Raw genomic sequence first — 23,437 nt, 5'->3', positions numbered from 1 at the left:
ATACATGTTCAGAAGCCTAATTGTTATTGAATAATAGTTCATACAAAATTGTATAAGCATTTACAAAATCAATGTTTATAACAAGTCCATGTCCATTCCTTAAATGAAATGAATATTTCCACATGCATGAAATGAATGAATGAAGTGTTCTAATAAGACTGAATAAATCAAATGTGAAAATGGATATTTTGAAGCAAGTGTGTAGTGTAAAAATGTGCGTTAGTAAGTATCTAGTGAGAAGCCCGCCAGCCCGCGCCCTTTTCTCTCGTTGAACCGACCTGCTGGACAGTAGTGTGATCACGAGGTGTGACGGCATCTGCACCGATGCCGCTGTCTGGTGATGGCAGATCCACAGTAAGGCCTGCGGCAGCGATCACGCTCTTGCTATGGTAGCGAGGCGCTGAGTATCGATCACCAAAAGCCGATGCTGATGCAGACTCAGTGTCACTGTAGGGTGGAGCAGCCCTTTGTTGGTAGCCTTCGCCGACAAAGTATTCTCGATAGTAGGGCTCGCCAGCAAAAGATGCTGTTTGCCGTGGATACTGGTCTCCATACGGTGTCGGACTTGGCGTGCCTGGAGGTGCAAACATTTGCGCTGCATACATTGCCGCGTCAGGCAAAAGCGAGCCAGCTGAAGAGGCCCGTGACGGTACCGGAGACGGCGATGCTGCTTCGCCAGGCTCGCCGACCGCCACCTGCGGACACACGCGTCTGTTACACGCGTTCTCCCACGACAATTGTCCGCTCCGTAAAGTCGACGCGTACATACCGCGTCGACACAGTCACTGCTTCACGTACACTAGATTTGTTCGTTTACAACACAGTCACGATATTAAATCCCGATATATTTATGTGGTCCTATGGTTCACCTAAAACTACATGCACAGGGCGGGCAGCGCTGGCCGGCCGTTTTAGGGCGCGGGCGGGCGCGGTTATTGTGACTCGAGCGAGATGCTCGGCACATCGTACGCTAACTGCGATAAATTATACATGAATAACCGGTAAGGAAAGTGTGTGAGTGCGTGCGCGCGCGGCGGCGGCGTGCGAACGTGTGACGCACCTTATGTCGCGGCGGCTTGAGCGCGTGCGGCTCGGGCTCGTCGACCACCTTGCGGCTGAGATCCTCGGGCTCGCGCTTCACGAGGCCCGCGTGAAGCAGGCCCGAGAGCTCGCCCAGCTCCGCCCCGTGCGCGCCATTGGCCGCCTTCAGAGCTCCGCCGGCCCTGCGGAGGGGAGACAGGCGTGATTGGCGATAATGCGCGCGCGCCACTATTTCTACGGCCGACCTCGATGTGCGCGCGTATTATCGCTACACTATCATTTTGCTCTATGTGCTACTATATACAAACAAACAAATAATTTTAAGACGTACATACTATAGTTTTATTTTTTTCATTCATATTAAAATGTATGAAGTGTTGAATTTATTGAACATTAAATTAAGTTTTCCTTATAAATCACAAAAAATCACAACAATCCAATTGCCTATCTGTATAAAACAAATCCTGAAAACTAATTACATATAAATGTTTAAAAATTGACAGTTATTTAATCTAAAATATGTGTAACTTTTTATATTATCTACTTGTTAAAATATAATATTATTATGTTGAACATACCCAATATAAAATATAATACCTACCTAACTTAAATATTTACTGATTGTGGTGCATAATTATAATTATTCATAAGCATTCTGTCGCCTTGAAGTATTATGTCATAGGTTACCTATTTGCGAAAATATAAATTTAAATAAAAGTTTTTATTTATAATATTTAATATTTTTCTTGTTTATATTCAAACATGGTCTAATCATCATCGAAAGCCTCGATAGGTATATAAGCATATATAAGGTAACACAAACTCAATATTTATTTTAAAAAAAATACCTCGTCGTTATAAACACATATTCCTAATTTTCTGCTCCTTTAATTAAACAAATCTTTTGCGTTCATAATAAACCTTTTTTAAAACAATATTTGTATTTAAGTCGTGTACATAGAGGAGGTACCTTTAAAACTAATTAAAATTTAGTAAGCTAGTGCAAAATTTCATCTCAAACGCTCGAGTAGAAAGAAGTTTTAAAATCTTATTTTATTAAGTATGACTAATCCACTCGTACACATACACCTACTTACCTAAAATATAGATACCAAGGACCTGCTAATAGCTGAAGTTAAATAAAAGTATAGTTTTTTATTTCTTTGCACACATTTTAAAATCAATTAAGAAGTTTAAATGAATGTATTTTAATTAAACATATCAAACAGCAACTCTACCGATTTATAATCATACAATAATTTATTTACTCATTTTAATTAATTAAAAATGTTTAAAAAATGTTTATTATTAGTAATAATAAATAATATAAGTTATTGTAATAATTTAGATACAAAAAAGTATAAAAAATTCGTATATAACAATGAAGGTAAATAGATACCTAATATGTAAACAAATTTGGTGTCGAAATATATTTAAAATAATCTATGGAGAATTCACTACCGTTTTTTCGATGATCCTTTATTATAAAATCTCAAATGAAAGCAAATTAGACTATTTATTTTCGCGAAATACCTATACCAATTAAGGTACATTCCATGGTCGAATATGACCTGAACCGGCATATAGGCCCTTCAATCAAACAGTATAATATGTAGGTACCTAAAAAGCAACATATTTATTGTGTAGATCAGGGTCCCAACTGCTCGAATCCGTAAACCACATCCCGTTTTTTTTTGTTGTAATAGATACTTATAAAATATTGTTTTCTTTTGTAAATTCATTAACTTAAATGTGTTTAAGTAACACTTTGCACCCATACCTTAAAACCTTAGTAAGGTTAGTATGGGTGCAAAGCTCACATTTGGGTAGAGTTCATTATTTAATTCAGTTTAAAAATGTATTAATATTATCAACACAATATAATCTGGTTGGTGCGTATTATACAACAGTTTTTAATGTTTGTATGTCTATCATGGGTGGAAAAGTATCTGCTCCGTTTGGTATTATATAGTTAACGACATAAATAAAATTGATCATAACATTGAACATAATCCAAAAGTTTGGGAACAATCTGTTTAACCTTCTCTTTTATATTTGTTTGGGACTGCATTTATATTTCAAGCACTCACACTATTGTTTACATGGACGACCTTGTCACCTCATATGCTAAAGGATCACATTTGAAATGACTGGTGATAAAGCACAGAGATAGAGGATACAGCGTATCCAATCGAACTACACTCGCTGCTCCCTCAGCGCACCTGCAGGTTCTTTAAATTTCGTTAAAAAAATATATCACTGCACATAAAAAAAATTGAAAACGTTGTTTTCAGATTCGGGTTTTTTATATGTGATGTTGTATAACTTTTTCACAAGAGTAGACACTCAATTCATGTACCTAAGTTTTTAATTAAACTTAAGAAATAAGCGGTATACCATTGCATTGCCTAATCCTTAATTAAAGGTAAGTCTATCTAGACTTACTCTAAAACGTTATTTTGAAGAAATAAGTGGTGATAATATTATTTTTACAACGACTTGTTTATTTTTCTTAGTCAAAAAAGGTCTTAATGTCCATGTAAATATGCGAATCATTCATTCATCGTATTTAAATAACGGAGATATTATTATAATACTCATTAACCCTTATATGCCCATGTGGTCGTTTCCGTCCCACTGAAAACGTACAAATTACTATTACACGCCATATTATTAGTCTTTTAATAAAAAAGTGTCTTGTTTTAAAAATATATATTTTTAACTTTTTAGCTTATTTTATGATGTTCAATGAATAACATTTGTTTGATAATTTTAAAATTATAAAAAATGTGTTAAAAATTCATGGGTTAATGAATAACATTTTTAACGATGTAATGAAAACTCTACAAAAGATATCCTGCATCTGCTTCTAAAAGCCCATTAATAATAATAAAATTAATCTATTTTTATAGGTTTCAAACTTTGAAAATTTTTATTGATCTCACAGTGTAACAATAAAGATAAGTGATGATAATTTATTATGTTTTTATTTATTTCATTATTACGAATTGTTTATTGTTATTTTATTTTATATGTTACCTAATAAATAAATATTCAAAAACGCCTCGAGCAAAAATCTAAATTAAAAAAAAATGGCGTAAATATATTGTCAGTATTCCTGCTTTTGACAAAAACATCCGGAACAGAAAACATCCAGATCCGAACATTGAGATTGTAATCAGTCTTTCTCTAACAAGAATCATTTTTTTGATCAATTAATGCAGTTTCTTTGTCAAAAATGTTACTATACCACGCATCATACTGTGAAAATAACCAAAGTATACTTCGAGAAGTGTCAGTTAATCTAAGATTACTGGTTAGTAATCTTAGATTGTTAGCTGGTTAACTAACTAACGTAAATATTACTGAGCTGAGTCTAATTAGATTTGCACTGACTTTTTCAGTGTAAAGTATTTTCTAAAATACTATGGTATCATTTACTAACATTTGCTCAATATCTTGTTGTTTTTTACTGCTTGTGCACAACAAATTTAGTTCGTCTGGGGCTTAAAATTAATCAGTTTGACACAAATATAAATTGATATTATCGGTTACATAACAACGCTTTGCTTGTTTTTGGTAAATTTTGTTGAAAAAGTAATCAGAGGATAAATTGCCCAATACATTCGCATTGAATTCACCGTATGTGAGGTGTTACAGAAAACAATAAAAGCTAAACTGTTAAAGTTCGGTAATGCACTGTCTAGTCAACTCCACACCTGTCAAGGCAAAGATTTGAAACTTATTCCAAAACGCTTTTCTTAGCGACTTAGTACGAGTCTACTAAATATTTTATAGAATTTAATTTAACGCATAATTTATTAGTATTTGAACGGACTTAAGATTGAGATCGTCGGGTAAGATCAATATTTTTGATCCACAAGACCATCTCGAGTGGTACTGTGAGTAACGTAAGTGAAAACTGCTTTCATTAAATACATTTATGATTCGGACTGAGTTAAATAAAGTCAGCAGTGCACACCTACTCTTATTCGGAATTTACGCGTTGTCGCAACATTCCTAATTTAAATTTCAAATTAAGCAATTAATTATTCTTGATTTATTTTTATTTACTTTATAAAAATAAATAACAAGGTTAGCACAACAATAAGCAACTTAACTATAGTTAAGTTGTCCCTACTTATTCAGTTTTAATTTAAATAGACACGGAAAGCTAAATCGTAAACTTTTACCAGTAGTTCGTAATTATAAATCTTAAGATTTAATTATCATTAGAAGATATTCGTTATGGCTATTTATATGTACCTCGGAGACAGCAACATTAAATTCGTTTGATTTGTTCGAATGTAGTGAACACAGCCACCTCCGCAAGTGGCGCGGGGCGCGGCTTTCGTCGGCCGGTGTCAGTGCGCGCCGATTTATGATAATTGAAGACATGTTTCATTGGCGCTCAGATGTTTATTTTAGATAAGAGTCTCTCATGGCACTATTTCATGCGTCCGAATTGGCCGGGATGCGCGACCTCCCGTGAGCTTTGAGCTGCGTCCGCGTCCGATTGCGATACTCGTATTATTTTTACAACACGATTTTAAAACGCAATTTTAAAAAGATCGCAATAAGTGCAAAATTTTAAAACAGATGAGATTTAAGTTCAATACTATTTATATTTTGTCCAATATTGCTTGTCGATGCTTGTTTACGGTATATTTTGGCAAGCACAAATAATTTTACGGTTTGTTATGACATTGAAATTTATGCCAGTGGAGTTTTAGACGGCATGCAAATTGAGTTTGCACTAATCCGAGCACGGTGTGCCGGAGGCGAGGTTGAGTAGATATCGTTATTCATGTGCTCTGAGCACAATGACTTGTTTACTTGTCGACATTCTTTGTATGTGCCCAAAGCGTTACGATGAAAAGCACGTTATACTAACAGCTGAGCTGTTTAAAATTCTTAGGTGAAATAGCTTGTAAAATAGAAAAATTTTTACATGTTATAGTTTATACTAATATTAAATAACACTTAATAAATGGTGGATATTAACAATCAAGTCAATATTATCAAGACTTTCTCTTTTTTGCACCTTTATATTATAATTCCATTTTCACTGTGGTAAAGTAAATGACATTACCAGATTTATTCAATTAAAATACCTATTTTTCAAAACAAAATAAAATATATTGTTACACAATTTGATCAAATAATTTAATAAAATTAGTGATACAAGGTATAACCAGATGTCTAAAAATACGTTAAATATATCAAACTTACTTTCTCAAGCATCTATAATCTGATATTGGTGTCATGCTGCCTCGAATTAGCATAATACTGTCAGTAATAGTGATAAAAACGAACTCCATTCTTAGAATCCGAGCCAGGTTTCGTGTGCAGATATAAATTTGAATTAATACACATTCGAATGTACCTTCTCGTATATCACTCATATGCAATCGGTTCTATAATTATTTGCAATGTTTACTTAACACCCTTTCACACATGACGAGACAACCATAATGCAAAGCTTAGAGGGTAAGCTACCCTCGTTGAAATGATACCACGGATCAAGAAATTATCAACATTTTTCATAACAACTTTAAGTTAGTAATAAAAGTTTATGCATATAAAATGTTTATTTTTTATTAAAATAAATTGAGGTTAATAGATACTGACGCAAGGCAATAAAAATAATTTTCTTAATAATTTATACACAACATTACTTGTTGATCGTTGTCTTATACAGTTATATTAAAGACTTAAGTACTAGGCACTACCTACTCGTGAACGTTATAGGTTAAATGTCTGAATACTTAATTAAAGCTAATATTAGTTGAAGCATATATATACCATGTCTGTTATCGTAGATTGATAAAATCTGATATAAATAATTATTTCTTATTCTACGGAATCATGAAATAGGCAGTTTAACTTGGGTTGCGCTATCACGATTAAAATCAGAGGCGACGACAGTTTATACATCGTTTGACGAATAGATTAAAATCTATCGGGGCATTAAAGCGAGATGAAGAAGGCGCATGCAGCGGATGTGAGAAACGTTATTCCATTCTATTTGAATATATCATCCTACCAAATGTAGGTTTATTGCTACTTTTCTCACGGAACTAATACATTATCAAAAACTTTAATTGAAAACGATTTCGCCATTTGTCTCAGCCATTAAATGTTAAACGTCTGATTGCGTACATCGTCTATAACAAATAGCTAATAAGTTATCAGATCGCTTTAAGCCGTATGTAGTCGCCATACACTTATGCATGTAGTAATAATATTTTAAGCCACAGCTGTAGGTAACAATTCGCAACGGATACTATAACGGTATTAATTGTAAATTTAACTTGTCGTCATTTGAATAGGATACGTGCGTTGATAAAGACTGGTCAAGAAGAATGGTCAAGCCCCGTTTTGATATTTCGCTATACGATGGGTGATGGCGAAGACTGTCAGGGACATAACGATGTTTCTGTCTTTTCATGCATTATTTTTATAAGAGGGTCGGATGTATACTGGGGAAATGAATAGTATTAACTGTTGTGGCATTAACAATGCAGATATATCTTCAAGAGGAAACCGGTTTAACTCCTAAATGGGTCACACGGTTCCTTTCTCGACTTTTTGCTAAGCAACCGCTACCATGTAGAGTTACCTGCCTAAATTTGCTTATATCATTTAAACATGCAAAAACATTAGAACAAAAAAATGTATATTAAAATAAATTATGTATTTGATTGTTCTGTTTGTCATAGCACTACGCTCAAACATGATTCTAACAAAGACTGGTAGCGTTATCTGCTGATTAGAATCACTTTATATGTAATAACTTATCAAATATTAATAAATAAAGAGTTTAATGAAATAATGGTAATTAAATATTGTATAGATATTAGAAGATTGTTTAGTTACATGTATAACAAATAAAGTAAAATGTTATACCGTTACTAGTGAGCTTGGACAGTGACAGGGTCGCGAGGTCGAGGCCCTCCCGGAGCCATCCTAGCGCGTTTCTATGCTAATCTTAGTGTTAGCATTAGAGAGACGCCGACAACTATTAATGGTTATGGCCAACGATTTCACTCAATATGCCTATAATTTCCGTCCTCTCTGGTCCTGAATATACATACATAGGTGGCGAGTTGCGTTCGCGCTCCACGCAATGCGTTTACGAAACATGTCTACGCCTACGGATTGGAAGTAACATAATATACAAACCAAACTAGTTAATTTCTACATCTATCGTGCATTCAATTCAAATATTATGAGCGATTTAGACAACAAATACAGCGTACCGAAACTGACGATGCTATGGCACTGAACTATATATCGGATTAGCATACAAACGCGAGCGGCGACACTGCGCTCACGGATGGGTGCGGGCGAGTTGGAGCATTCGTTATAATTTTGAATGTATGAATGAGAAATAGCAGCGCACGTCGCAGTGGGCGCGTGGGACGCGTGCCGACAATGCGCCGAGACAAGTCCTGGGCGTCCTTGTCAATGTGAGCCGCTTCCAGCCACATCCGTCTATTGTCATTATTTGTGTTTGTGCACTCCCGTAAACATTGACAAGGATGATAAGGCAAAATCTCTTAAGCGCCCGATGGCAGAGCAATTGCAGGAATACAGATATAATTATTTTATCTAAAAATGTAATATACTTATACAGATATGAATTATGAAGAATAGTAAAAACGTATTCTATTATAAAATTAAATGTCATGACAATAAAGCGTTGGCGTCCTTTTATGCTGAAGTTTTTCACTCAGATCTGTCGTAAAACGCTATGGCCTGATATAATTAAGCGTATCTATCTAACGTAAAAGTTATAAGCCAATGAATATATTTAATATTTTCGAGTATTAAATGTTTTGTTTGTGGAACATAATAAAATAAATAATAAATGTTCATAAAAGAATACCATAGTAGCGTAGAGTGTGAAGTTAATATTATGTATTCTTTACAAAAATGTGACACGGCGTTTGCTCATTTTTGTGCCATTACACAAAGGATGCTGTTAACAACCTCTTTTAAAGAGCGAGCATAATTTGATCGGGGTCGCATTTCTATGGGAATACTGGTGAATGCGACAACTATCAACTCTTTTTACAGAATAAAGAAGATAAACGTTAAGAACATTGCATATTATTTTATTTCGTTTTTTATAAGAAAATAGTAAACTATTTTTTTTACAAATAAATGAATCTATGTAATTATTTTTAATTTACATTTTGTTTCTTATCCAGTGCCTAACTCACTTTATACTTATAATAAATTTAAATATTTTATTGAAAAATATATACCTACTTATTCATTTAATCGATAATTCAATCGAAAACATAGGTTTTAAACTTTTTTTATAAAAAGTCGAGTTGTTTGTGAGCAAAATGCAAAAAATATGCAAATTTTAATATGATATATACAGAGGTTGTAGGATAAGGGGACAAGATGTTCATTGCAGTAGCGAACTCTTATTTCGATAATCCCGCCATACGTATTCAAATGAGCGCCTATGATTTATTGAGTGGAACATTAACATTTTTATTATTTGTTATTCTTACACCTTTCTTTGGGGCGGAAGCCACGCGGGTACTGTCTCTGGGTACTCGGCCGTGAGACTCGGCAACATTGCACCCTGTCTGAAACTGTACTCGTAAAAAATAAAAGATCCAATATTATCATAGTTTACATATAAATTTTACGCGAATTCATTTCGTATTCACTGCGCTTCGATATTCGTCGATTATAATGATAATTGCCTCTATACACGAACATCGACGTAATATACGGCCGTGAGAATCGATGATTGATTTTCCGGAATCGACTGCGGTTCAGTCAGACGAAGATCATAAACGTTTAATATTGATTTTTCGACTTTGATATAATTATTTTTTCCGCATTGATTTAACATTTATAAAAACCAATTTATTTTTACAATTTTGTTTATTGAGTAGAAGTTAGCTACTCCGCGATATTTCTTGGTGTCATAACATTATCATCCGAAATATGTATTGTCATAATAATGATAAACAGCAATAATAATTATACAGATTATACTTACGACCAGACTTCCTTGTGAATACTGAGGTGTGTCTCTTGCGCTAGCGGAGGCAGCTTGTAGTATTCAGTGACGAGGGGCTGAGGTTGTGAGTCGTCTGCCACGCCGAGGACCGCAGAAGTAGCAGCACTCAGTGGATGTTCTGCTCCCCCAGTATAATAAGCGCGCCAAGATTCACCACTGACTTCCATCATTTCTTTGCGTCTTCTGTGAACAAAAGAAATATTACTATTAAAACTGTATTTCACTTATATCTTAGGAATATAGGAATAGGAAATTAACTAACGAGTTTTACAAAGTGTTTAGTCAAGAGTTTATAAATATTTAAATTTTGCAATAACCTCAAACATACCTTTCGCAAACATTTGTGTTAGTGAATGTATATGGTTTAGATTAAGTCTATTAACTTAAAAAAAAACTTGTAATGGGCAAACCTAAGTCAACTATTGACGTCACACATGAAACGACAGACCAATTTTCATTGAGTGTGTCGTATCAATGAAGTAAACGTAAAATACTGGTATCCCAAGCCTGTAGTTTTACAACTGGATCGACTACATCTGACGAACCAGTTATTAGGCGTGACCATTTTGGTACGGATACTGACCTTTGATGGATACATCAGCGGGCGTCATCGCATAATACAACTATATAATACGTACGCTAATTGTTGCACACAATCGTGAGTCAGCGACCCGGGTGTCCGGTTCAAACAAGCTTATTATCAGAAAGTAATCTGGCTCAACAACCTCTCGATCTAACGAAGAGCCTAATTCGGAATTTCGCCATGTTTCAGCAACAATTTGAATGGATGGCCATACGTCACACGGGTCGGGTCGCTCTCTGCTGCACAACCTGAATGTAGAACAGGTCCAAACCACTTGCAGAACCGGAAGGATACAAGGCAAATCCCTGTTCCTTCGCCAACCAGTTTAGGTTGTCTGACGTCACAACCAGCGGTATCCGACGATGCAGACAAATAAATAAAAAATGTTGGAAGCACGCGTTGGACGAGTTTGACCGGATAGTAGTTCTACTCTACCAGATTCCTGTTCCTGGTGGTTTGTTGATATCACGGGAGTTCAATACTTATTGTTAATTTTATAAATAAAACTAATCAACTATGATTTAATAACAAGACCACACCGTTCGAAATCATGTTACGTTTTCTGTACTTTATAAATGCAGTACTTACAAAGTGATCTCAGATAAATTGTCAAACTCCATCAAAACTAGCTATTTCTTACAAATCGAGGTCATTTCGTTAGTCACTAAACCGAGTTGATAATAAATATCTATATTTGCGATATTGTTGAGTTATTTATATGCTGAAATCAATTCACCGCTGGCTATTTACTAAATTTTGTAAAGTATAATTGCAATTACAAAATAGTGTAATTAAATTTACATTTACTTATACTGATTTTATTTCCCACTAATCATTTCATAAAATAGAAACAAAACATTGATAAAAATTGTAAACAAACACTAGGTAGGTCTTCACATAATTATATATTCATAGGCTACTTAAGAATTTACGTTAGTGTTAAAATGGAATAGAAATATGCGAATTGGTTCAGAAAACTGGAAAAGCTAGCTTCTGGCATTTAACCGGCCAAAGCGTGAGTCATTTGACGAGTTAACTGGCAGGCGGGCGCTACGGGGCGCGGGCGGCGCGGCTGCACCACGTGAATGAGATTCCGGTAGGTGCGCACGTAAAAATCGTGCAACGAATCTAACAGGTTTGCTGGGGTCCTTGCGAGGCCATCGGGACTGGTCTAACCTGCCCTGCGCACATGAACCTCCAATTTCCGATCGTTTCCTATCACTTTTGCTTGCAACTGATAAGAAAACTAAGTAATGTAAAATAATCAATCAAACTACTTACTCGCATGTATATCTATTTCAGTATCAATAAATAATTAAATGATCAATCTTTTGTCAATTGTTCATGCCATTTATGTTTCGTAATTCGCCTTCTTGTGTATTTGTTTGGGTTCACTATTGAATGGAGCGATTAGAAAGTATCACGCGCAGCTGTCACCAAGACGTGACGTATGCTAGAGCGGAACGGATAGCTCCGAGAAAAGGGTTGAAGGAAACATGCCGTAATGCAAACAAAACATTCGATACGGCCATTCATCTTCGAACGTAGGTCTCTCAGACATCTGACATAACCTTGGTTAAAAATCATTCCAACATCTCATCATTTTATTTTATTCAAGATCTGTCGATTTCGCATCTGCTTTAAGGTCAAATGTCATGATCGCTAGTTTTATATTTAAGCATTAGCACTGATCATGACATCCATCAATGTCAATTTATATTATATAGCATTCGTATTGCAAATACTTTAATGGTATCTAAATTAATATTCATTAAGACATGACTAGGTTAAAAATTTAAAAACTATTTAATGTGAGATAGCTTAATCGATTTCTTACTTTTATTAATAATAAAAACAATAATTTTCGAATGAAATGAAGCATGAGTCATTTTTATCTGTGGTCGCAACGAGTTGTGAACGAAGTGTCGGCACTCCACGGCGGTGTTTCGAAAGGCGCTCGTCCACGTCGACGTCCGGTGTCGCGTCCAGCTATCGATCATTCGGTTCGTTAATAAATAACACGTTGGCGTCGTTCGTCGCTTATCTCGGCTGTTCGGGCATGTGGAAAAATTTGGTGTAGGTGTCGTAACGGAGCGACACGCATGTCTCGTAGGGTTGCGTGCGCCCGCCTGGCGTGCTTATCCTCTCCGGTCGTTGCCTCGCAACTCGATTGCTTCATTATTAATCTTTTAATTAAAACAACCACAGCCTCGATATAGACTTAAGTATCAAGAAAACAGTTTTTAATTACTCAAGCCCCTTTATTCTGTTAAAAACGACATTTTTTTAAATAAGAAGATTAAATAAAACTTTCTTTAGTAAATAAAAGTACAAGTACCAACTACAGAAGAAATAACATATTTTATTTCAGAAACTACATAAATACAGAAACAGGGTTGTTGTATATTATATTCATTAAAGTAAAGAATTGCATTGCGATATTGCAGTTAGTTGAGTTGAATTACGCATTAGCCAGGGAACTAGCTTTGCAGCTACAACTCGCTCGGCCGACAGTAAGGCGGCAGGTGCAGCGGGCGCGAGGGAAAGTGCAGGGAGCGGCTAAATCTACGCACGTTTTATCATCTATGATAAGAGAAACCGGCGTCGATCCCGCTAATGACTCATTAAGCCGAACCGACATTAAAACTTCTAATGCTCTAAAAGACTATTATTATTCTCAGCGGATATCGTAAATATCATTACATGATTACATAAACGGATTGGATATTTATTAAATTCGTTTATAGCGTTTGATTTTAATGAAGTAATAGAATTTAAGCATAGTTAATTTTCAATAGAACAACTTCATAGTTACATTTCTAAATATTCTCGGTAAACATTAACAGAATCTAATTAGATACGATAGTACGCAAAATGAATATAGAACTATATTCATTTTGCGATGTTGACATTGTGTCATTATTAATGCATTTTATATTCCCACATTGAAGCTATCGATCCGAGATGGAATGTAGTATAACTGCATTTTGTCAATTAAAGAATTCGCTCTTTCGAATTGTGGCTGTATTGGACGCACGCTGTTATGGTACTACAAAAAATTGAATTCTTCATACCGGGATAAATAAATAAGGGATGAGTACCTACTGCTTGCGAGCTGCATCGAGCACAGGACAAACCAAATGAGAATCATTTTCGACAAACCTTTTTTTGCGCAATGACGAGGAACGCATATGCGATGATTCATTTACGGAGTTCTTCACCGTATATGTATGGCTAACATTATTACTTCTGTTTTCTTGGCAGTATTATGTACGGACAACAAGAAATGTTTTCTTGGAAATATGCGCCCACGCAGATTAAAGATGGAAACGCAACATGGGCACTAAATAAGTCATGTCTCCCGTCCGCGTAACTAGTAGATCTTAAGGATTTTAAATGTTATAAATAAATACAAGTGAGTAATTACGAATGATCACATTAAGATTTTTTGTAAAGGTTATTGTTCTAAGCTAAATACGTGTCTACTTTATGGAAATATCGTTCCAAATTTAATAATAAAAATTAGAAAGAAATTAATCAAATAATACAAAAATCAAAACCTGATTGTAATCCCCTGAGTCCTTAAAATCTTCGATGATTTTTTTGTATTGATCATTATTTTAATATTGTATATATAATATAATATATATATACAAACTTATTAGTTAAATAAATGAACACATCGGCACGTTTGTATGTTTTAACATAGGTAAATATATTGATCTAGATTTTACATTAAAATTAGTAAACTATCGTAACTATCGGGAATGTTCCCAATTTTAGTGTATGTAATTATTATTATTATTATATTAATTTATAATAAACAATAATATATTATTTAAAAAAAATTGCTAACAAAATGCACATATTAAAAATTAACATAACACATTTTGAAGTTACTTTTGAATTACATTTATATAAAACCGTTGACCATTGATTGACATCATTCACGAATTTGACGTCACGTCAACGACTATTTTGAGGATTATTCGAGGAATTTTATACAAGATTCCGTTTTATTCGCTCTGCGTACTCTAAACCAGAGACGTGGTCGCGGTTGCTTAAATCTGAATAGCCACTTCACTTCAAAGGTTTTATTATCATAAAAATCTTTGTAAACTTACAAAACGAATGACAAAAGATTAACTTATTCAAGAGGAATATTTTTTTGAATGTAATACTGAATTAAGTAACTATTGAAATCACTTGGATTTGAATTCGACTTCAAGCCTAAGGAAGTTTTTATAGCAAAATATAAAGCTATCCAATGATTGATATCTTGTATGTTATGATATTCAAGTTAGTAAAAGAGTAAATATTTTTTGCGATTATTTATAATAACAATGAATTAAAACGAGGAAATACAATTAGTATCGAAGGTCGTCAGTGCCTCGTTGTCTATTGATCGAAGTTGAATGGCTCAACGCACCCGCTCCGCTCTTTGTACTTGCAATTACTCCAACGAGTAAACTAGACAAAAACTACCAGACGTTTATCGCAGATCAATTTAAAACGACTTATCTTAAGCTGCCGTTAATTCTACTGAATAAAAAACTTACACGATGGAATTTAATTTTTATTGCAACTACTGTACTGTCTCAAATATAAAGTTATCAGTTGATCTTTAAAAATAAAATAAACTTTATGAATAGTAGTCCTTTCAAAAGTTATTATCGTATTTACGAATGAAACTTGAAACGTAACTTCTTGGTTACAAATCAAAATAAAATATTTGATCGATGTTATGAGCACTAAGCTTTAGTATACCTATATATTTTGGCTCGCGTAAAGTGTCTTATTAAATGAATTACGGGCTTAGAAAGAAGGAACGCCCGTGGCGCACGCTACTTACCGAAAACTATAATAAATGCATCATTTCCGTTTAGATAGACTTTTCTAATTCTATTGCTTGCGTGTGGTCCATGTTTTACATAATCGCATTACTTAATAGCTTGTTTTTATGTATACGTTAATATTATCACTGTTCCTGTATAAAAATACGCTAATATTTTAAGCTTTTTGAAATTGAAATCTAAAAATATTACTATTATTTGACCATACTAAAATATATTGAAAGAAAACAGCATTTACCTAAATGAATATTTAGAATGTATGTTTATGTATGATAAATTATTTGAGAACTAGGAGCTACCTACGCTATGATACGCTTACCTAAATTGCTTTAGCGAATATCTCAACATTCAACATTAGGTAGGCAGCATTTAAGTAAAATGTTACAGGATAGGCCATTTTATTATTTATATATTTAATTTTCATAAGCAACATTTAATTCTAAAAGCACCATTTTACTTATTTTAGAAAAAAAATTTTGGGCAGAACCATTTAGTCACAATTTTTTATTAAACACATTTACACGGTCTAAATAATATATGTAAATCATGTTTCTATTAAAATATATATCTATAATAATTCCTATCTATGATTAATTAAAAAGAATTTAAACAAAAATGTAAAGCTTAAGTTATCATACATTTTATGTATACTTTACTTTACCTTTAAAGAGAGAAAGTCTCCTTTTACTTGGATATAAGTAGCATATTTATATTCAATCGAGACCCATTGTATAGAAACGATTCAATAGAAATGTTAATATTTTCAATTTTGTGTAAAATGATAATATACGTACAACGAATAAAAGTCCTTCGAACAATGGAATGATTCTTAATCTATAAATTTTATAAATAATAAAATGTACAGATAACAATGTAAACGGATTCACGACCTTTTAAAGGGTGACTATTAAAAAAAATAAAGCAGTTCGGATGCTGTCTGAAAATGAGCATGAAGGTATAAATTAGGAGCGACATGGTCTGCACAATGCGGAGCGCGGCCGCGGCATGCATTGTGCCGTGCGAATTGAAACAGGTTGTGTCTGACAGGTATCTATATAATTTGATTTATGAGCGATTATGCTGAACTCCAGCCACTATAATTAAATCGCGAAGCTATTAGGTATGCCCGAAAGATCGGCGACACTGCCCACGGATACAAACCGAAAGTGATTTAATGCTCCCAGCTGTGATATCGCTTTGTTTAACTACAGAATTTTAGATAAACCGTCGAAACTGTTGAGAAAATGCAATAATTTAAACCGCTTGAAAATTTACGATTGTACTCAAGGATAAGAATAGAAATTATTTGCGAAACAACTAGCCTGAATTTATCAAAATCTTTCCTTCGGAATTTATATACCGTTAGATAAATACATTACTATCTCACAAACCGTTCTGACAACAAAGTTAAAAAGTGCAAAACGATTATAAAATACCTCAAAAAGTAAACAAAAAGTCAACAAACTACAAGGCAATATAAATACTTGTCGCATTAAGATAATTTATAGGAAACTGCCTTATGAAAAACGAATGAGTAAAATAAAAAGGATTTCATTTACAAACAAGTATCTGGTATCTCGGACAGAAGACGGCGCCTTACGACAACACGAATTTTTTAATACTGTAAACTTGCAAACAACTCGTCAACAGACTGACAATTGTGAGAACGCGATCAATTATCCCTTTGCAAATAGTAATTGTCAACAATAAATACAGTATGAATTAACGACTCGGGAACGTTTTCATTATCGATTTGCAGTTAAAATAGTATGTCAATCATTTTACGAAGCAATCAGCGATGTAGCGATGGCGAGGTTGCGATGGCAGGGCGAGAGATAAGTTTTAATTACGTCCGACGCCTATTTACATACTGTGGGAGATATTGACGGATATCTCGCAATTAAGGGCGTATGCGTCTTCCTTTTATGCATCGATGTTAGGTCGTTCATTCGTTGCAACAGATAACATCTGTTTGACGGTACGATTAAACGGACTAACTGAAATATTTTATTAAATATTCGCACACCTCGTCTTTTACCGCTTCCGTTTAATAATATTTAGTAACATAATATCGACACCACTTAACATTGATTATAACTTAAAATATGCCTATCTTCACCATAAAATTTGCATGTCAACATTTAACTTGTAAATTAGTAACTTTATACGACTAGGTACTAGCTTATTTGCCAGTTTATATGGATATGTATAAATAACTGTCTTGAAAATTCCACAATTTATAAATTAAATTTTATAGAGTTTCAAGTTATTGTAAATATTATGTAACCGATATTATTTCTCTGTTTTAAAGGATATTTGAATCTATGAATCTATAGCAACCAGATGTATAATGCGCCAAATCGGCGCCTGCTAATTGCGGAGGTCGATAATTTACGAGCAACCTGAATAGCTGCGCACCGCCATCAGCCTTCCGCCGCGCGCCTCGCGCCTCGCGCCGCCACTACCTAGTGCCTGCAACCCTAGACGAATTGCTATGCTATAAATTAGACTTAACCGAGATGTATAGCTTGATACAATCTGTAATACAGAGTACTATTGTAATTACGGCAAATAAATTATAATAAAGAACAATTATAAGCATTATGCACTGTCATAACTAATGGCCATTGTTAGAACAATTTTTATATTTACAATGCACTATGGTGTTCATTGTTTGTTAATTTATTCTCAATCGTTACTTATAGAATATGTCAATTAACTATTCGTTTTATCTTTATATTTTTAGAAACTTAAACTATTCAAAAACATATCTTCGGTCAATTTAATTGAAACTTCTAGTGATTAAATTTACATGCAGTAGGGTAAATTACGACGATGACGGACGTTCCGCCCGCACCTTCCGATACGTTATCTAAATGCAAATCGAATAGTTCAGTCATCAATGGGTATCCACAATAAATCAGCGCCATTCGCAACCGTTACACGGTCCACCACAGAAAGCCCCGAGGCCTTCTGAGCTTACACTACCTCTACATTTCATATTAATTTAATTTTACGAAATGCTCCCAAAATAATCACCTCGATATTATAATTCAGTATATGTGCGGTATAGCAATAGTTTTATGTAATAGTTAAAATCAATCAATAGTAATAAGTATTTGTAATATATAAATAGATAAATTAAAAAATACAAATATAGATGTTAAATAGTAATTTTAAAAAAAGTCCGATATTGTTTGATTCCGACCGTTGTGCAGTAAACATCGAAAAGAATGATGATGATGAATTATATGCTATGAAAATAAATAAGTACTACACTTTTTACTGGACTCGAAGGGCAAGAGTTCCTTGGAGTTCCTTGGAAACACGAGAGCATGGTGTAGGTTTCGCGGTTCGAAACCATCTCATCAACGCCATAGAGACACCTGTAGGCGTTTCCGAGCGGATTATGGTCTTGCGTCTAAACACAAAAAGCGGCTTTGTCACGCTAATTTCCGCTTACGCACCGACGCTTAGTTCAAAACCTGAGACCAAGGATCAATTCTACGGCCAGCTCGATGAGACAGTGCGCAGGGTGAATCCAACTGACAGACTGCATATTTTGGGTGACTTTAATGCCCGCGTCGGTCACATCAGCCTGGCCTGAATGCCTCGGTGCACACGGCATAGGCAAGCTTAACGATAAAGGACAACGACTGTTGGAGTTTTGCTCAAGGCACCAGCTGTGTGTTACCAACACCTTTTTTAAAGGCAAAATGATGCGGAAAGTCTTGTGGATGCACCCTCGATCTAAACACTGGCACCAATTAGACCTTGCTCTTACAAGAAGGAGGGATCTATGGGAAACGCTCCACACGCGGGCGTTTCACAGTGCCGATTGCGACACCAATCACAGCCTCGTTGCTACTAAAGTCCGACTTGTCCCTAGAAAAGTCCATTCTTCCAAGCCATTCGGTCGAAAAAAGATAAATCTTTTCAAGACTCGTGACATGGAAGTAGTGGAGTCATTTGGGGAACTCGTCCGCGAAGAAGTTGCAACTTGGGACAGTACGGCATCAGCGCGAGTCGAATATGAAAAAATTCAAGTCTCTTCTCACTGACACTGCAGGCAAGAGTTTTGGCTATCAAAAGGCAAAATCTTACGACTGGTTTCAAGAAAACGAGGAGCACTTACTTCCCTTGATTGACTCGAAACGCCAAGCCGCTTTAAATTTTCGCCTTAACCCTTGCGATGCGACGCGTAAAGATCTCACGAAGGCAAAAGCCTCACTCCAGCGTAGCACGCGCTTCTTTGTAAATGCGTATTGGACAGAGATTTGCCAAAGCATCCAAGCGTGCGCAAACGCGGGGGATATTGGCGGGGTGTACGCGGGCATCAAAAGAGCTCTTGGACCTACTCCAAAAAAGATGGCACCTCTCAAGGAAACCGACGGTTCTGTTATAACAGACAGCACCCGTCAGATGGCAAGATGGGTAGAATACTACAAGGGGCTCTACTCGTACCCAGTGGATATTCAGCCAGAAGCAATGGAGCTTGGGACAAGCTCTGGCAACTTGGCATGAGCTAGACATTGCACCCACAGTAGAGGAACTTTATCTGGCCGTCAAGAAGCTCAAATGCGGAAAGAGCCCCGGAAAAGACGATGTTGTCACCGAAGTCGTCAAGCTTGAGTGCTCCTTGCCCATCCTTCATAACCACCTGGCTAAGTGCTGGGAAGAAAACTACGTCCCTCAGGATATGTGAGATGCTAACATCGTCACTCTTTATAAAGGCAAAGGCGATCGTGGCGACTGCAACTGTTACCGCGGAATATCTCTTCTTAGCATCGTCGGTAAAGCCTTTGCCAGGGCCATTTTAGGCAAACTACAAAGGCTTGCCGACCGCGTATACCCCGAGGCACAATGTGGTTTTAGGTCCCAACGGTCAACTGTCGACATGATATTTTCACTCAGACAGCTACAAGAAAAGTGTAGGGAGCAACATACCCCCCTAGTCATTGCATTTGTAGACCTAAATAAGGCTTTTGACTCCGTGAGCAGAGAGGGGTTGTACTCGGTTCTTGTCAGAATTGGATGCCCCCCAAAACTCCTAAGGATAGTGCAATCGTTCCACGAAGGTATGGAAGTCACCGTCCTGCACAATGGCAACGCATCCACGCCATTCGACATACGCCGTGGTGTTCGTCAAGGTTGTGCACTGGCCCCCACCTTGTTCGGAATATTCTTCTCGGTGCTTCTGAAGTTTGCTTTTGGAGATGAACAGCAAGGCGTCCACTTACACACGCGAACCGATGGTAGGCTGTACAAAATCTCAATGCTCAAGTCCAAACGCTACAGGGAGGACCTATTTGTAGATAGTCTCCTCTTCGCTGACGACGCTGCCTTCGTTGCTCATGACCAAGCTCAACTCCAGAGTCTAATGGACAAATTTGCCAGAGCGTGCGACCTCTTTTCAATGTCCATAAACTGCAAGAAGACCGTTATTTTAGCGCAAGGATGTTTAGAGCAACCAGTCATCTTGCTTAACGGCACACCTTTACAGGTGGTTAACAAATTCTGCTACCTTGGGTCGCATTTGTCGAGCAATCTCTCGCTTGATGCAGAGATCGACTTCCGCATCGGCAAAGCAGCCTCTACGTTCGGGAGGCTCTGTTCAAGGGCTTGGGATAACAGACACCTTACGGTAAAAACGAAAATGCTTGTTTACCAATCATGTGTCCTAAGCACACTCTTGTATGGAGCAGAAACGTGGACAACGTACGCAAAACACGAACGCCAACTAAACACATTTCACTTGCGCTGTCTTCGGAACATTCTGGGCATCACATGGCAAGATCGCGTGACAAACGAGACTGTTCTAGGCGAGGCACAGCTCCCTAGTATCATGGCCATTCTCAAAAAAAAACGGTTACGGTGGCTGGGACACGTGCATCGAATGGAGCAGACTCGTCTTCCAAGGCAAATACTACTGGGAGAGGTTGTGGATGCAAAGAGGTCTGTTGGGCGGCCTATGCTCCGTTACAAAGATTGCGCTAAGCGTGATATGGTTGCGTTTAACATCCCTAGCAATCGATGGGAGGAACTGGCAGAAGACCGTGCCAAGTGGCGACGCCTTATTCACGAAGGTCAATCAAAGCATGACAATGACTGGTTTAAACTACTAAAAGAAAAACGCACTAGGCGTCATGAGCGGGCTTCAAACCCCCGCCCATCTGTGGGCGCATACACTTGTCGGAAATGCGGCCGAAGGATCCTCTCTCGCATTGGTGTTTTCAGTCATGAACGCAAGTGCCTTCGCGATGCCGCTTAAATCATCTGTCGAAGATGCAGAGGCCTATATATATATATAAATAAATAAACATAAATGTTAGGATATATTTATTCAAATAAAGGCAGTGGGACATTCACAGGCTGTTACAATAATTCTAAAGTCTAATTCTCTGAAAATTAAAATTAAAATAATCTAATCTTATAAGACTTAGATAATGTTATCTTATAAGAAAAAATCACATTGAATAATTATGTCATAATAATTATCCTAGAATAGTTATGACGCGAAAATAATTAGTATTTTTAAAATTAAACTGTTTTTGAAGCCTTTACATTTTTAAAATTAAACTGTTTTTGAAGCCTTTACATTAACAGAAATGATAAAAAATCATTTCCTATCCAAAAACTTTTGTAAAAGCAAAACTACTTTTGTTACTATAAATTTTAAAGTATAAAGTTAACTATTTGCCTTAGAACTTCTTTTATAAAAAAAAAAAAACTTTTACCAAAACAAGAATAACTACATCTACCGGAGTGCTATGTACTCAACCAAACTGAAGTGAATAATTCGATTAAAAATGTACATACATGTTAAATCTATTTTTTAAAGAATTTCATTTTATATATTTTATAATGAACTACTTAGAATCTAATTAGATAAGATCCGTTAAATAAATGAGTATCTATTTTTTTTAATTAAACCTAATTAGAATCGTCGCAAATATTAAATACTACTTAAGAAAACATTAATATCATTTAGAAACTTTAATGTTAAAGAATTAATAAGACATCAGTTGTATTTGTGAGAGGGAATGTCATTCACATATGGAATTTCCGTTCTTCTTTTAAGGTTCTTATGCGTAAGATTATAACCTGAAGGTTGTCTGTCAGTTGTATGTTCTATGGATTATTACGTTACTTAGTATAATCGATACGAATAGAATCACGTTTGCATATTCTCGTTTAATATAGAACGAACCTTCGTTAATGATTCTATACATTTATTTACATCTTAATTTTGCTTAATATAAATATTCATTCGAATTACTAGCTTTATCTTTGTGCCAATAACGGTGAAACTGATGTATATATATTTGAATTACCAGAATTGCTTGTTAATTTTAAAATATTCTGTTCAATAGTATATTTTTATTTATATGCGTGTCTGAATTTCGTTTATACATTATTTTAAACATAGAATATTTAGACCTTGTACCACTTCTAACACGGATAATTTCTCGATAGCAATTATTACTTTCTGAAGTTTAAATAAAAAATATCACAAAAAAGGTATGTTTATATTACTTTAGTGTAAAAAAGTTTTGTTACATTTTATATTAGTTTAGTTCTTAGAACAATGGTATTTAATTTTATAATGTTTTCAAACGTCCACTGCCCTTTACGCGATTTCAAAAAAAAATGTTTCTTAGGTGCTTGAGGACATAAAGACTAATTTCAGACGGATAAATAGACGAAAATTATCAAAGCTGTTGCCTTGGTTTCTACTCAAACATAAATATTTACTTCCAAAATTTTTTTAGAAGTTTTAATATAAAACATTATGTTTTTTTATAATAATATAATAAGTTGAAATCGTATAAATTTTATTTAAAACAATACTCCTACTTACACTGTTATTTATGAGAGAAAACGTAAGCCATGAGGTGTAAGTATAAG

The 23,437-nt window shown here is 35.3% G+C and overlaps 1 protein-coding gene across 3 annotated transcripts in view; it reads right to left on the bottom strand.

The window, feature by feature from the left end:
* Positions 1–23,437, bottom strand: part of LOC126778908 (protein grainyhead) — a 90,042-nt gene that overhangs the window by 27,515 nt on the left and 39,090 nt on the right. For 2 of the 3 annotated variants that reach the window (XM_050502695.1, XM_050502752.1), the window contains exons 3-5: positions 10,073–10,276; positions 1,061–1,223; positions 279–695 (exon numbers count right to left, since the gene is read on the bottom strand). In XM_050502695.1, the coding sequence (XP_050358652.1) occupies positions 279–695; positions 1,061–1,223; positions 10,073–10,276 (784 nt within the window). The remainder of the gene's footprint in view (positions 1–278; positions 696–1,060; positions 1,224–10,072; positions 10,277–23,437) is intronic. The other variant, XM_050502818.1, reaches the window with a different exon arrangement.

Source organism: Nymphalis io, chromosome 1 (assembly GCF_905147045.1).
Source record: "Nymphalis io chromosome 1, ilAglIoxx1.1, whole genome shotgun sequence".
NCBI classification, from domain to species: Eukaryota; Metazoa; Arthropoda; class Insecta; order Lepidoptera; family Nymphalidae; genus Nymphalis; species Nymphalis io.
The sequence above is the reverse complement of the archived record's forward strand: the minus strand, read 5'-3'. Positions and strand labels throughout refer to the sequence as shown.